Here is a 16,805-nt window from a genome sequence, read left to right as displayed (position 1 = left end):
CGCTAACTAAAGAGTGTGCAAGACATCATTGCGGGCAACACCACGATATTTCCCGGAGCTCAGTTAACTCGAGGTCATTCTTTCCAAGCTTTTAAGGTGTGGAGAACACAAGCAACCAACCTGCGCGATGCACTTGCGCGAGCGCTGCCCAGAAACTATGGCTGCCACCGTCTTTATCCGCTCGCACTGGCGTCCATTAATGATTGAAATTGGTTGGTTTTTATGGAAAGGAAATGGCGCTGTCACTGTCTCACATATATCGGTGGACATCCGAACCGCTACGTAAGGGAAGGGCTAAAGGAGTGAGTTAAAGAAGAAAGGAAGAAAGAGGTGCTGTGGAGGTCTCCGGAATAATTAGGCCACCTAGGGATCTTTAACGTGCACATCAGTTTAGTGTTGACCCATCAACATCGCACATTTATTCCACTGCCCGGCTGGGCTGAAAACTCGAGCAGCGCGCGACCGACCCGCGACTGTCGTAGCTTCTGGCAAAATGGTCGCAGAAACGCTGCAGAAACATTCCCTACAAACTGTGAAAATCCCTTAAGGTAGCACCAATACCGAAAACACGGACCAACCTACACCAAGGGAGAAGAGAAGCGAGGGCGGAATTTATCCAGCAAATATACGCTCCTCACGACACGACCGTGTATGCAGACGTGTCCTCAAGAGGAGGAGACACTAAAATTTCAGTGGCCACGGTGGTCGATTTGTCCCACGCGAAGTGACCAGCGCGTCTATGCGATTGATGAAAAACATCTTTATTTACTGAATATTCGTAGAACATGTGGCTGGGCCGCTTCGTCCGGTAGTACACTGGTTATTGCTGCTGCGCTGGCCCTCCCCACCAGCCAGTGCTGACGGTCAGGATGGTCGCTGAGCAGAATAGCCCCCCACTGCTCCTCTGAGGGGTTTGGAATGTGGTCAACTATGGGATAAAACTGGCATGCCCACACCATGTGGTAGAGGTTAGCTACCTCTCCACAGTGTGGGCACTGCGTAGAGTAGAGTGTAGGCTACCACTGGTGTAACTTAGCTGACGTTGGGCATGTATTGGTTTCTAGTCTCCTAAGGGTGTTCTCTTCGACTTATTGAGGGATTTATGTGGTGTTGGGCACTTCTTCCTAGCTGTTCTGTATATCGCGAGATTGTCAGCATACACTGCTAAAGCTATTAGGTCGCAGCACCCTTCATCGTCATCAGGGGAGACGCCCGGTATAGAAGAGCTGGGGCATGCCTGTGAGTGACTTCGTTTCCTCCTGGTAGTTCCAGGTGACCGGGAAACCAGATGACTGAGACTTGGCTGGGGACGCTTAATTAGCAATGACAACCCTGACCTGTGAATTAAACTGTTATTGAAGTTGCGACAGGCGTCCTGGGAATCAGCACACCGATGTTGGGGTTAGATGCTACAGCTAATGCAATAGCTGCTTCCTCTGCTTGAGTGGGGTTTGATGTTTTTATCGAGACGCAGTTCACCATCGATCCTGAAGGCGTTGAGGCCACAACAGTCATCACTCCATTTTTTGGTCCTGCGGTGCACATGTGCACGTAAAGGGCGTTAGGTTGCTCGTCCCATTTCTTTTGCAGGGCTTCCCCTCTTGCTTTTCTCCTTTCGATGCTATATTCGGGATGCATTTTCCTCGGAATGGGGTAGACGTTGATGCGTCTCCTCACATCACTTGGTACCTCTTACCTTTGGTCTATCGTATAGGGCAGATTAATATAGATCTTTTCGAGTAGATCTCTGCCTAGTTTTGTGAGTGCGAGTCTATTGAGTTGTGAGAGCCATTGCGCAAATTTCCACATCTCTTTGGGGGCAGTATGTACTCCTGGAGCCATGAGCTTTGCCATTGGCGTGGACTTTGGTAGCCTCAGTGCCGTATTGTAGGCTTTCCTGAGCAGTGTCTCCAACTTTTCAATTTCCGACCTGGAGAGGTTAAGGAATGCGTCCCATATATTATCCGGGAGATCATAAAAAATTGCACTAAGCGGATGGCGTCCCTTTCCTTCATGCATGGTGCTTATTTCTCATACGATGTATCATCCGGAGGATTTGCTCGGTGGTTGCTGTAAGCTTCTTAATAGTGGTGGTATTCTGTCGGCCCTGCGGGATACTGCCCTAGGATCTTGATCTCCGTGGGTTTCTTTACTGGGTGGTTGTCTATATACACCGTGTTATTCCGCACTATGGGTGTCCTCGTCTATGCGAGGCTGCAAAGTAGCAGAAGCAGAGGAAGTAGCCGTTGCTCTAGCGGTGGCGGAGGGCTATAGAACCGGGCGGTCTAGCGCTAACAACGCTCACGGACTCTCAAACAGCCTGCCGAAATGACATGAATGGCAGGATATGTCGTCAGGCGCTCCGTATACTCCTCACAGCGAGCGACATAATTAAAAAAAACACGAAGAAAAGGACAAGACCACACACGTACGGTGACACACGGGGATGGCAGGGAACCAAGAGGCCGACAGGATAGGATAGCTCGATGATACACTACTTTGCGAACATCCGACGGGACTGCGGAACTCGAGCCAGCACTCAAGGAATACTCGGCCATACTCGGCCATAGGCGGAAGAATCCGATATCCTCCGCCGCACAAATCACTCAACAAAAAGGAATTCCTGTCACTTGGAAACAATTACAGACAGGCCCTTACCCAAACCTAAACAAAATGCACCATACACTATACGGGCACAAATGTCCCTGTGCGACGAAAAACCCGCACTGTATCACATCACATGGGCCTTTCAAAACATAGACATGGTCCCAAAATGAAGACCAACAAGGTCAGGTACAGTGAGCTCAACGGACGGCAGCGGCCAGCGGAGCCCTGAACTGATGGCAACCGACCATTGATTAAAAGTAGACGAGCTCGACTGAGAAGACCCCTGGGGATGCAACCAAGGAGAGAACATCTTGAAAGATGCCCCAGAACCGCAGAGAAGAATAGTTTTCTCCTCGCCTTCCTCTAGAGAGTGGCTCAAAGTGCTCACTGTAAGGAAAAATGAAACCAGAACTGACAAAAAAGTTCATGACGAGGCGAATGCAATCTGTTCAATTCAAGCCAAGCCGTCAAGACCATACAGATCCAGTCAGCTGCATCGTTGTGCCGGGCGCCGGGCTGACCGTATCTCTCGCTGCGCGGTCCTCGTGTAGTTTCATAGGTCGTGACACATTGTGTGTTCGAAGGGATGGATCGCGTAAGCCTCTCGTAGGCCGTACCACTGCAAAAACAGCAATGGCGTGGCCGTTCGAGCTGGAAGGCGGCCAGAGCCTACCCGACGGCAGGCTCAACGATCCGATAAAAGACATCTCAGAGAAGTGGAAGCTGCTGCCCGCTTTCCTCACCATGCACGGCTTGGTGCGGCACCACATCGACTCCTTCAACCATTTCATAAACGTTGAGATCAAGGAGATCATGCGCGCCAATGAGCGTATCACCAGCGACGCCGACCCGCAGTTCTACCTCAAGTACCTAGACATCCACGTGGGTACGCCCAACATCGAGGAGGACTTCACGGTGGGCCGGTCCACGACGCCGCACGAGTGCCGGCTGCGGGACATGACCTATTCTGCGCCCATCACGGTCGACATCGAGTACACGCGCGGGCAGGAGCGTGTGCTGCGTTCCGGATTCCCCATCGGCCGCATGCCTATCATGCTGCGCAGCGCAAACTGCGTGCTTGCCAACAAGACGCACTTCGAGATGGCCCAGCTGAACGAGTGCCCCTACGACCCCGGAGGCTACTTCGTCGTCAACGGCGTCGAGCGCGTCATTCTGATGCAGGAGCAGCTCTCCAAGAACCGCATGATCGTCGAGGAGGACCGCAAGAACGGAGTAATGTGCCAGGTCAGTGACGAACTGCCTACCGCTTGTTCTTGGAGGTTCTGATAATATCTCGCGCGCCACACAGTGTGCGACGAAGCGAAGCAGTTGGGAGGATACTCGGCAGAGAACGTTGCTTAGTGCTTCTTGCTCCACGCTTGAATCTTTACATTAGGTTTATTATTCCCCCTTTCCTACTGTAGCGAGATTCCTGAAGGCACCACCACGTGTTGTGCCCCTATAACCTTCGACACTCACGAAGTAGTACTTACTACTTCTTACTACGGTACTTGCTAATTCTACACTTGACGTGTTTGATAATCGCTGTGGTGGTTCAGCTTGCAGAAATTCTCTTGTAGTTGCTGGGTTGTGGTTGAAGCTGCCTTTTAAAAGGAACTGTCAGCACTGCCATTCACAGTGGTCGATCAATTCCCGTTTCCGCAGGTCACCAGTTCCACACACGAACGCAAGAGTCGCACAGTGGTCGGCGTCAAGCACGGCCGCTACTTCCTCAAGCACAACAGCCTCACCGAGGACATTCCAGTGGTTATCATCTTCAAGGCCATGGGTCTCGAATGTGACCAGGCAATCGTGCAGATGATTGGCACCTCCGACGCAGTCCAGGCGGCTATTGCTTCCTCGTTAGAAGAGTGCCACCGCTCACAGGTGTTCACACAGACGCAGGCCTTGCGGTTCATTGGGGGCAAGCTCAAGCACCGGCGTATGTTCTTTGGGGGAGGTGGTGGTGGCCATCGCAAGAGTCCCGTGGACGATGCAAGGGACATCCTTGCCACCACCGTACTGGCCCACGTTCCTGTCGAGGGCTTCAACTTCCGCATGAAGTGCTTCTACCTTGCCACTATGGTGCGGAGGATTATTGAGGCCCAGTCCAACAAGGCACTGCTTGACGACCGTGACTACTACGGCAATAAGAGGCTTGAGCTGGCAGGCTCGCTGCTCTCACTGCTGTTTGAAGATTTGTTCAAACGCTTCAACACAGAACTCAAGCTCGTGGCTGATAAATACATTCCAAAGGTTCGGGCAACGCAGTTTGATGTTGTCAAGTACGTTCGACAAGACCTCATCACCCATGGACTGGTTGTGGCCATTGCAACTGGAAATTGGACCGTCAAGCGGTTCAAGATGGAGCGTATTGGAGTGACACAGGTGCGAATAGAGATAAAGGAAATGAGGGGCTCGATGGGTTTATTGGGGCTGATATGAAAGAAGCCAAAAGTCTTTGAATCCAAGGCAAGTATAGGGGAATATTACAATCTTCAGTGGTATGTCATTAGATAGAGCTTTTGCTTTGAATTTGGTACAAGTCATTCCCCGGCCTGATGCTTGGCTTTTCAGGGATGGATAGTTTGAGAAAGGAGCCGCAAACTTTGAATCCTGTCTCTGTGAGCTTGAACAGGCACCTTGAGAAAAAGGGCCTCAAATGGGTATTACTGCACAAGATGGACTTAGAGCATCGACACATCAATGGTCTGTTTACGAGAGGGGAGAGGAAAGGTTAGTTTCGCGACAAGCACTAGGCATGGGGAGATTGCGCACTTTAGGAAACTGGGTGGTACCCAGTGGCATTCGGCATTGAACTCTGCACCTCCCGCAAGTGAGGCGGATATTCATACCACTAGGCAACCTCAATGGTTAAAAAATACATGATTATAGATGAGGTTCGATCTTCAGAGCCCGATGGCCAGCAGAACTTTTATTACGACCCATCTGTCAAAAGCTGTTGCTTTCGTTAGTCCAAAACATGGAAGTTTGTTGACAGTCGCGCCACAGCATCATTGAGATAAGCTGTCCAGTGCTGCTCTAAACGCAGACGTTGTGCATGATGAAAAGCTTCGAGGTGTTATGAGTAGCCATCTGCTTTTCCCACCGATGGCCCCATGTCAGCTAACATCCAGAAACCGGCCTCGATTCTTGCCCACATTTTGATTGAGTTTTCTAAAAGGGCAGGCTGTAAAATTCTTGGTGGCTCTGTGGCTTGTAGGTCGCACAAGAAAGGTAGAAAGAGTGCCGACATGTTCAGCTGAACAAGTGAACCACACGTTTGAACCCATGGTTGAAGGAAATGACATTAAAGGTTCAGTAGTGTCAGGTTAGTTAACGCCGTTATTTTTGGGGTATGTGTTTGCATTCAACGTCACGATATGCCATGATGATAATGCATGAGGAATTCACAAATGTTTGCCTGAGCTTGATGCTCTGCATAAGATTAGGATACTTCCTCTTTATTGTTGATATCCTAATAAAAATCGTCTTGCCGAGATCAGTGTCACTTTTGCTTGGTAAGTCAGAAGTACAGTGATAGGACCATGCTTGAGGGCACTATTATTGACATGAGCGCTGAAATCAAATGCAGAAATTTAGTACTGAAATTGCAGCGGTGACCAAGAAGTTTGAGCAGCCGCCTTGTATACAGAGATGCTTGGTTCGATCCCCAGTGTCATCTTGTTTCCAGCAGGTACGAACTTTCCCCTGGCCTGATGCTCAGCTTCTCTTGGGTGAAATGCTTGGAAATGGGTCTTCGACCCCACCTTTTGTAGATGAAAAACTTCTTGTGTCACGGTACTCTTTGGGCACAGATGCCCTTGTGTCATTAAAATTAATCATCACGCCACCAAATCAAACACAAGAGATGGGGCGTTTGTTTACTTCATTTGTTGTCTTCGATTTCTGTACTTTGTTTCCAGTGGAACGGGCTACCAATTGGCGCATCTCAGCAGATTAGCCTGATGTTTTGGTAAAAATGCATCATAGAGGTTGCCTGATTGGAAGCTTTGAGTAACTATATTGGAACTATATTTTGAATGTAATGGCAATGCATTTTGTACGAGTAACAGACTTGAAAGTAAGCACATCATGGTTGATTGAGCTAAGGATAAGCCATTAAATTGTAAATGGCATTAGCGAGAATGCAGTCAAGTATGTGTGTAATTGCTGTTCTAGGCGTGTTGAACTATAAGGCATTAGGCACCTAACATCACTGTTCGTACTTGTGCGAAAGACACAGCTCCTGTTTTTTTAGAACTGTTTCTTCAGTTTTAAAAAGTGGTATAATGTAAGAATTCGATGTGATTACCTGATCGGTTAAGTAAGTGAGTATTGTTGAGCTCTATGTGTTGGGACCATGTGAAAGGGTTCTTTTTTTTTCACTTTTTTTTTTAGCAACTGACTCTAGTGCATGTGCTTCTTGTATTTAGAAAGTTGAATTGTGAAAAAGGATGTCGGGGGGCAAACTGCGTAATAGGAATATGTGCCAAGGTAAGACTTGTGTTCATGTAGGGGGCACACAACTATTTGTCTTCTTATTCAGGTGCTCACACGGTTGTCCTACATCTCGGCCCTTGGCATGATGACAAGGGTCAACAGCCAGTTCGAGAAAACCCGGAAGGTCTCTGGTCCCAGGTCTCTACAGCCGTCGCAGTTTGGCATGCTCTGCCCGAGCGACACTCCAGAAGGCGAAGCCTGCGGTCTCGTCAAGAACCTTGCTCTCATGACCCACATCACGACAGACATAGAGGAGTCGTTCATTGTGCGGCTACTGCGGAACCTCGGTGTTGAAGATTTGCAGCTGCTGAACGGTGAAGAACTGTCCGACCCTTCTGTGTACCTGGTCTTTCTCAACGGAAACATAGAGGGTGTGGTCAAAAACCACGTCCGCTTGTTGAAGACCCTCCGTCTCCTGCGTCGCTCCGGCTACCTCTCGGAGTTTGTCTCCCTGCACACCAGCAACGTGCAACGCTGCGTCTACATCTCAGCTGACGGTGGTCGCATGTGCCGGCCTTACATTATTGTCGAGAAAGGCCGCCCAAAGCTGACCAAAGCCCACCTTGAAGATCTCACCCGAGGCCTCCTCTTCTTCAATGATTTGGTGCGTAGGGGTGTTGTCGAGTTCCTTGATGTCAACGAGGAAAACGACAGTCACATTGCACTCCGCGAGCAGGACATCACTCCGCAGACGACACACTTTGAGATTGAGGCGTACAGTCTGCTCGGAGTCTGCGCCGGAATCATCCCATACCCGCATCATAACCAGTCACCACGGAACACCTACCAGTGCGCCATGGGGAAGCAAGCAATGGGGACAATCGGTCTCAACCAGCGGAACCGGATTGACTCACTTCTCTACCTGCTGGTCTACCCTCACCGGCCGATGGTCAAGACCAAGACGATCGAGCTCATCAACTTTGAGGAGTTGCCTGCTGGTCAGAATGCGACCGTGGCCGTTGTCAGCTACAGCGGGTACGACATAGAGGATGCCATAGTCATGAACCGATCGTCCATCGACCGTGGCTTTGGCCGCTGCCAGGTGTACAGGAACCAGAAGTGCATCATCAAGAAGTACACCAACCAAACCAGTGACAAGATCATGGGACCGCTTGTGGACAGTACGACCATGAAGCCCGTGTGGAAGCACGAAGCCCTCGACTCAGATGGCATTGCACGTCCAGGCTCTCGTGTTGAGAACCGCCAGGTGCTTATCAACAAGTGGATTCCTGCTGCGTCTTCCACGGTCGTGCAGCCTGGTCAGCCAGCACAGCCAGAACACAAGGAGGTTTGTCTTTTTTTCCTGTCATAACCCTTTCACACGCTAAGTTCATAGCTGTGTACACACAGAACTCACTGTGGCTTTTTCTTAGAGTGGCTGTACCTAGCACTGAATTATTTCTTTTAGATGAATTTCCAATCCTTTGCCTTGCAAGTAAGCTGCGTTTTATGCCATGTAGCGAACACTGTAGATAATATATTGCTAATCAGGGACCAGGGTAGCACATTGTTCACCATTTTTGTGCAGATATGTTTTACCACCACCAGTAGTTACAGCATTTTTCATTTCTTTTTTTTTTTTTGCAGTTTAAGGCATAATGTGCTCCTTCGAAATGTATAAATTATTTGCACTTTTGTTCAAGTGGGAACTTGATAAGTCACGGCATTTTGATGTTGCTATATTGATGAATTATAGCACTTTGTACGAAATTTGGCACATCGCTGCAAAAAATCAACCATTAGTATTTTGTGCTGGAAAAGTAGCAAATCATTTTTTTACAAGCCTGATATCTAGGCGGAAAAAAAAAAGGCATGTAAGAGGGTAAAACATGAAGTGCTTCGAGGCATGCTTTGTGCAGAGTTTTTGTGAGGTGAAAATGGAGTTTGGCAGATGCACTTGAGTTAACTTTGGCCCCAAGGGGCATCTTGTAAGGATAGCAAAAGGCTGAGCTGATGCAACTGCGTTGTGCTGTTGAGCTGGCGTTGCATTACCGGAACAGAGAGCATTGCACAGGTTGCTTGTGGAGCTTAACCCTTTAGCCGTCATATTATTTTCCGAAAACTGGGCCAGAATCGCCAAATAGTTCCGCATTTTTTGGCGAAATTGAGTGTTGTCAATCATGAAACACGCTTTAACGCGATAGCGTTAGGGTCCCCGTTCACGAGAAAATTCAGTTTCATCGCTGTCGGTGTTGGTGTTGGCAGCGAAAAATCACGGGCACGGTTCTGACAGGCTGTCTCCAGAGAACAACCTTGGAGCCAGGTGAACCACCTACGTAGGTCACATGACGTTGCGGCATCGTCATCAACCTGCCCATCGTGGCAGGTGGCAGTTAAATTAGTGATTGGTCACTTGGGAGGAACAGCCTGGGCTGCACAATGCCCACCGTGGCAGCACCTGCCATCCCAGGGCAGTGCCGTATGAGAGGTGTATGAGAACTGCCAGGGATCTATGAATGTTAAGTAGAGAATAACAATGTGCATGTATGGGAATTTAACAATTCGGCTATTGCATCATACCCTTAACGCGGAGCTTGTGTGTCCCCTACATTCTTTGAATGGATGGATGGATGGGTGGATACGGCTGAACCCTTTAAATCGGGCGGTGGCTCAAGCCACCTAGCCATGACATGAAATTTTACTCTTCTCTTGATTTTAGCCACCAATCAGATAACCTTCGCTTGGTTATTTCTACCCTTTTAAAATCTACTTTCCCTTCACTGTCCTTAAACCCCAATGCCTTGGATAGATCATCCCCCTGCTTTCCACTGTAGGGTGAAGCCCTTTACAGAAAAGTATCAAGTGTTCAGCCGTTTCCTCCTCCTCTCCGCACGCAACGCACAACGTGTCTATCTCGTGGTACCTGACTCTATATGTCTTAGTCTGCAAAACTCCTGTCCTGGCCTCAAACAACAAAGAGCTTCCCCTACAATTATCATAGATATTTTCTCTGGCAATTTCCTGCTTAAAAATCCTGTATGTTCCCAGTGATGATTTCGTCAGCTTCCCTGTTTTCTGCAGCGCTCTCTCTGTTTCTTTCACTTTTTTCTTAACCGATAATTGCTGATCTGCCCCCCTACTGCTGTCCAGATATTTGCTTGTCAATTTTCTCGTCCACTTTCTCCATTTCGTATCAACATTCCTTATATACAGGTATCTGAATACTTTCCTAGCCCACTGCTTTTCCCTCATTTATCTCAATTTCTCCTCAAATGCAATCTTACTGCTAGCTTCTGTGCTCTCGATCGACGCCCATCCCATATCACCTTGTACCCCCTGATTTGGTGTATTGCCATGTGCTCCCAAAGCTAGCCTCCCTACGCCACGTTGTTTAATTTCTAACCTTGCTTTAACATCTGGTCTCATGCAAAAGGATCGCATTACCGAAAGTCAGGCTAGGAACCATCCCCCATTTCCAGATCCCTCTTACCACTTCATACCTATTGTAATTCCAGTGCCCTATTTTTCATGACAGCTGCATTCCTACTAGCTTTATTCATTACATATTTTTCATGCTCTGTCAGATACTCAGCACCGTTATTTATCCGCACCCCAAGATACTTGTACTCATCCACTACTCCTAGCGTGAACTCCTGTATTCTACGCTCGCCGACCTCATCATATCATGACTGCAGATTTTTCCTTACTAAACTTGAAACCTAATCTATCTCCCTCTGTGCCACATATGTCTATCAACTTCTGTAAATCTTCCTTGTTGTCAGCCATTAGCACTATATCAGCGGCGTATATTAGTTCCGGTAATGACTGTTTAATCCATTGAAAAAAGAAAGGTTGAAGCCTAGTTCGCTCCTCTCTAGCTTAGTGTCCAAACCTTGCAGGCACAACATGAGCAACAAAGGGGACAGAGGACATCCTTGCCTAAGCCCCCGCTGTATCTCTACAGGCTCTGATACATTTTTCCCATTTTATAAGCACTCTGGTACCTTTATATATATCTTTTAAAAGATTAATTACTCCATCTTCCACATCCAATGTGCCCAGTATGTCCCACAGATACTCCTGAATAACGTTGTCGTAGGCTCCCTTAATATCCAGAAATACTAGCCAAAGGTGTCTGTGTTCCTTTTCAGCAATCTCTATACACTGCGTCAATGAAAACAGATTTTCCTCCAACCTCCTTTGTTTCCGGAACCCATTTTGTAGTTCCCATAGCACCCCCTCGTTCTCCACCCAAGCCTGCAATCTGTCCTTTATAATCTGCATCACCACCCTGTACACCACAGATGTCACTGTTATTGGACGGTAGTTACTTACGTGAGCTTTGTCCCCCTTCCCCTTATAATCATGTTCATTCTAATCGCCATTCATCGGGGACTTTCCCATCCACTATCATTTTATTCACTACCTGTATTAACGTTTGCTTGGATTTTGGTCCTAGCTTTATCAACATGATCGGAATACCATCTGGTCCTGTTGACGTGCCACTAGGAACCTTCTCTGCCCTTTCTCACTTGCTTTGCTGAAGTGAAGCTATTGCAGTAACCGGTCTATCCTCCTTCGATAAGTTATGTGCAACATTTCTTTCTTTAAATTTTTCTGTCATCCTTGTTCCTGTGTGTTTTATCGCTTCATCCCCTTCTAGTCGAATACCCTCATCTGTAAAAATAAACCTTTGTTCTAGCCTCATCTTATTACTCATTGCATTTAGATGCTTCCAGAATTTTTGAGCTGCTTTTCTATCCTTTTTATTTACTTTTGACATCCATTGTGCACCCTTTCTTGTAATTTTCTCATTAATCAAATAGGATGCTTCCCCTCTACACTTTATGAAGGTATCCCACTTTCTGTCTACTACATCTTCTGGTTCCCCCCTCTTAAAATATCTGTGTTCCTGGACATTTCCTGGCGTTTCTCTATCGCCCTCTTGACCTCCTCATCCCACCAACTCTTGGGTTTGGGTCTTTTCCCTTTTAGCTTTACTCGCACCTTAGCTAGTTCTAGCTCCAATAATCGAGTTAATTTGGTATAAGTCCGTTCTGTTTCACTATCCTCAAAAATTACTTTCTCAATTTGTTTGGCTGCTGCTTCCAATTGCTTTTCTGAGTAAAAATTCCCCTCTGATTGTTCATCTCGCTTCAGTCCAACTTGGGTTTCTCTTCTGAAACTCAACTTGATATGCTTGTGGTCACTACCTAGACTTCTGGAGCTATGTTCATCTGTGCTCATTACCCCTAATCTATAATACATCCTCTGTGACATTTAGTGCATAATCTATCGTCAAGTGCCTTTCTTTTCAGTCTTTTTGGAGTGACAACTAGTGCCCTCTAGTGCTGAAAATTGCAACCAACGTGGCTGCCGGCCGTAACTCATCTTTGTCGGTGGGAGCAGCGCAGCATCGAGCCAGACGAGTGTGACTCGTCATTGGAAATGCTGGTACAATCTCCTGTGACAAACAGCTCGGGTTCTGCAGTTAGAGGGTTAATTCTTTTTGTCAGCTTCACTCCTTGATCTTAATTCAGCAAGGAACTTTTCTGATGCTACCACATTTACAATCATGGTATAAGGAAAAGTGGCTAAGAGTCAATACCTGCTATCTTTTTTGGGCAGACAGATTGTGGGTAGGTTTGTGTTTCACAGCGAATTTCACTACTCACTTTCCCTGTTTGTTGGGTGACATGCTTCCCGGACATCTTGTTGCCTGTGTTTTTCCGCTGTACTGCTCGTTTCCTGACATGAAGGCGCACTCCCTTCAGCTTCACCTCTGATGCTGTAGCATGGTTTATCGTACTTTTTTAATGTCACATTTTCGCTGCTTTCTTTTTGTTCCTTTTTGTGTCATAGTTGAATGGTGCAACCCCCATGGTGGCTCAGTGGCTTCGGCATATGGCCGCCAATCATAAAGTCGCGTGGTCAAATCCCGGCCTCAGTGGCTCTTTAAAGGGCCTCGTTGGGATCCAGTTGCTTCCTTTCTTCATACCAGTTGTATTTTTTCTACCCAGTCGTGGAGCACCAAGGGGAATTGAAGTGTAGTTTAAGGCAGTAAGATTCCCAGCATAATGTTGTGTGGAAGAGGTCCCCTGAAATATGGTGGCGACAGCAGATGCAAAGCACAGGTAATCGTAGGTCACTGGATGATTCAATGAGCCTAGGTACTGTAAATGTACAAAAGCCACATTCAGAACATGTGTATTGATTATCTTTTTGGTTAATGCAGTTAAATAAACATCATTAATAACAACATAAGGCTATGGAGAAACAGGTGAACATAATCGTGAGGCAGATAGTGGTCAACTTGGTGCTGTCCTCAAGTTATAACGGTGCACACTTTTTCTAGAGAGAGGGAGAGAGCAGAGTGGTTTATGGAAGAAGCTCTGGTTAGTTATACCATAGCTGAGTTCAAGAAGAGGAAATAGGCAATTCGGGCATGCAGTGCTGAGGGCAGATCACTGATGGTTTTTCAGGGTAACAGATTGGACACAAGGAGAAGGCAAGCGTATTATGGGGTGGCAGAGAGGTGGTTGTGTGGGGCAGATCTGTAGCAGCTGGCACAGGACAGGGTTAATTTGATGTTAGTGGGAGAAGCCGTCGTCTGCAGTGGACGTAGTTAGGCTGGTGCTGATGCTGGTGATAATGGCATTTTTTTTTTCTGTGGCTTCAAGTGAATGGAACGGAGGTTGGTGGTGGTTGTTGTTACAGGTGCCAGTGTCGTACAAGGGCCTGGAGCCCGTGTATGTGGAGAAGGTGCTCATCACGTCCAACACGGAGGAGTCGTTTCTCATGAAGTTGCTGCTGCGGCAGACGCGCCGGCCCGAGATCGGGGACAAGTTCAGCAGCCGGCACGGCCAGAAGGGCGTCGTGGGGCTCATTGCCCAGCAGGAGGACCTGCCCTTCAACGACCAGGGCATCTGCCCCGACCTCATCATGAACCCGCACGGATTCCCCTCCCGCATGACCGTGGGCAAGCTCATAGAGCTGCTGGCGGGCAAGGCGGGCGTCCTCAATGGGAAGTTCCACTACGGCACGGCCTTTGGTGGTTCCAAGGTATTGTTCTCTTCGAGCACGTTTCACTGGCATTAAACAGATCTGCGACGTTGGTGTATCTGATGGTGATTAGTGTGAGGGAGGTGGAGAATGGGAGGGGGCATTAGGAGAAAGTTTGGAGGGTGTGCTACTTCACGTCTGTGTACCTAAGCATGACAGAGGAGAGGGACAGTGGATGGGTGGGGTGCTGACAGGGGTCTCGCTTGTGGGTAATCGTTAACGTATATCTGCTAGCGCTGATGTGTTCCACATTGCGAGGTGTGTAGTCATCACTCGTTTTTATTGCACGCTGCGCACATTAGTAGGATACAACCTAAAAAAAAACAGGTTGATAAGCATGGGCCATTGTCCGTGACGACCTGTAGTACTTCGCTTGGAATAGCTATTTGATGTCTGACTATATTGAATTGAAGAAAGTTTATTTCCAGACATACAGGAAATGGGCCTCAGGCAAAAAGCTACAAGGGGAGCTTGAGCGATGCTCGAGGCCCGGCAAAGGCATAGCAACAGAACATGTGCACATTCAAGGCGAACATACATGTAGAGAATGAAATTATGTGGTATGGAAAACAAGTCAGGGGCGTCAAAATTCGTGGGCTTATATAATTTCATCTCGTGGTTACCTTTTTGTGTAGGAAACAAGAAGAGTTTTCATGGAAGCCTAGTTTTGGACAGGGAAGAATTCTAAGTGGCGGTCAGTGCAGGCTTGATTGGTGTCTGACTATATTTGCAAATGTTCATACAGGGAATCTGATGATCATTGCAAAGCTCAACAAGTTGCCAGTCATGACAACCTTCATGTGTGCTTTCTTCAAATCTTATGGACGCACCTGAAAGGATTGAGTCCTTTATGATTGCTCTTAGTGGCAGCTATGTGGACTTCAAGTCCTTCTCCAAACCTTTCTTCCTTCCTTCCTTGCGAATTCTCTTCTGGAACAGTCCCTCACTGGGCCAAGAACCCTTATCACCTTCAGTCACACATTATTGCCCAGTAGAGGGAAATATTCATATTTTTGTGAGGAATATCTCTAGATTTTGCAAAAAAACTCACTAGCCTCCCAGATGACTTAATATGCACTTTCTATTGGAGTCACTTAATATTTTTGACAGGTTTTGTTTAGAAAAAAAATGCCATTTTGTAAACAAATTGGCACATATTAGGCCTTTTGACCTGCTGTTGCTTGAAAAAGAGGCCATGCTCTCATTGGAGCTATTTCAGATTTTCCATAAAACATTGATGCGTTCCTCTTAAATATGAGTTTTTCCGTTAACTTCACACATCCGGTTTGCAATGTTTCTCCACAGCTTGTCGCAAAGGTTTCCAAATATAGACTCTAGTCAATCTTGCAGTGACCAAAACTAACGGCAGATGTCCACATGTGGTGACACTGTGACCAAAGGGTTACACAGAAATGTTACACACGCATGGTGCATACCGTATAAACGTGTGTAAGGGCCGCACTTCTTTTTCCAGAATTGAGGGCCAATTTTCAGGGTGTGGCCCATACACGTGATGTGCGAAAAAAAAATTTTTTAAAGTAAAAACGCAACTATCGGAGAGTGAGCGGCATTTATTCTATGTTCAATCATCACTCGCGGAGTATTCCGTCTCCAAGCTAGTGCTGTGCTGTTCTGTGGTGCACGCTCATCCCACAACAAGTGGTGCAGCATTTCTGCTGTCAACGCGTAGCCGTTACGTGCTTCCCTCACTTAGCAGAGCAGCTCTTCTTCCAGTTCAGGAAACTTGCACGACTTTCCTCGGAAAGCGCGCTTTTTACAGCTTGTGTTCCTCAGTGCATCCTTTTGGTTGCATCATCGTGGAACGCACTTCTTGGCCATGTTGAACTTGTTGCCTGCCGCACGCTTGCCGTGTTTGACAGCAAACTCCCAGCCGTGTAGCTACTAAGATGCTTGCCCATCGTGCTAAAACTGCAACACTCGGCGGCAGCACGTGAAAGCCACAACTACAAAGGTTGGAGTCGGTGATACTGATGCCGATGTGGATAGTGGGAGCTCGCACCAGATGAAAAAGCTGACGGTAATGATGATGAGTAGCGTCCTCGCGTGCCATCCGTGGGCGGCACGTAGAAGCTCCTATGCGCATGCGTTGCCTCCGCGATCAAGCACGCCGTTGCTCGCAGCCAGAGCTGATCGTGGAGGCCATGGCACATGCATTTCGAAGGCTATTCCCGCATGGGTCATGGAAAGTTTGGGCGCGGCCCTTACACAGGTTTATGCCGTAAGTTTCACTCTCAGTAGGTATGCTCTGAGAATGCCATCCATAGTGAGAATGAGCAGCCAACTGTTTTGCTTTTGACCACAGTCAAGTATGTACTAATGATGTCGTTAACGACAAGTCGACAACAAGCCGTGTATACTAATAGTGTGTACTAGCTTGTTTGTCCTGTTGTGGTTGTTTGGCTCAGAGCTGCCATAGCAAACTGGAGGCATGACAACATGTTTTGTATGCATCATGCAGTTGTTGTCATAGTGAATGGATTGTGTGGTATGAGCGAAATGTTGAGATGATTGTTTTTATGTAGAACTGTGAAATAATGTGGCAGCACTCACTCTAGACCTTCACCTTTTATTATGAAAGATCCTGGCATCTCTGTTTTGATAGTGTTCAAATGCTGAGGCTGTGTTGACTTTTGTGTACTGATTTGTCAAAATGGTTCACTGCTGCGAGCTCT

General features: G+C 47.4%; 1 protein-coding gene across 2 annotated transcripts in view; it reads left to right on the top strand.

Moving 5' to 3' along the window:
* Positions 1-3,078: 3,078 nt before the first annotated feature.
* Polr3B (RNA polymerase III subunit RpIII128) overlaps positions 3,079-16,805 on the top strand; it is a 29,510-nt gene continuing 15,783 nt past the window's right edge. The window contains exons 1-4 of one of the 2 annotated variants that reach the window (XR_013314889.1): positions 3,079-3,852; positions 4,273-4,995; positions 7,157-8,398; positions 13,768-14,112. Coding sequence is in view for 1 of the 2 variants with exons in the window: in XM_077665254.1 (XP_077521380.1) it covers positions 3,241-3,852; positions 4,273-4,995; positions 7,157-8,398; positions 13,768-14,112 (2,922 nt within the window). In the remaining variant the exon portion in view is untranslated. The remainder of the gene's footprint in view (positions 3,853-4,272; positions 4,996-7,156; positions 8,399-13,767; positions 14,113-16,805) is intronic. The other variant, XM_077665254.1, reaches the window with a different exon arrangement.

The sequence above is a fragment of the Amblyomma americanum genome, chromosome 5, assembly GCF_052857255.1.
Source record: "Amblyomma americanum isolate KBUSLIRL-KWMA chromosome 5, ASM5285725v1, whole genome shotgun sequence".
Lineage (NCBI taxonomy): Eukaryota > Metazoa > Arthropoda > Arachnida > Ixodida > Ixodidae > Amblyomma > Amblyomma americanum.
This window is presented reverse-complemented; position numbering and strand designations above follow the sequence as displayed.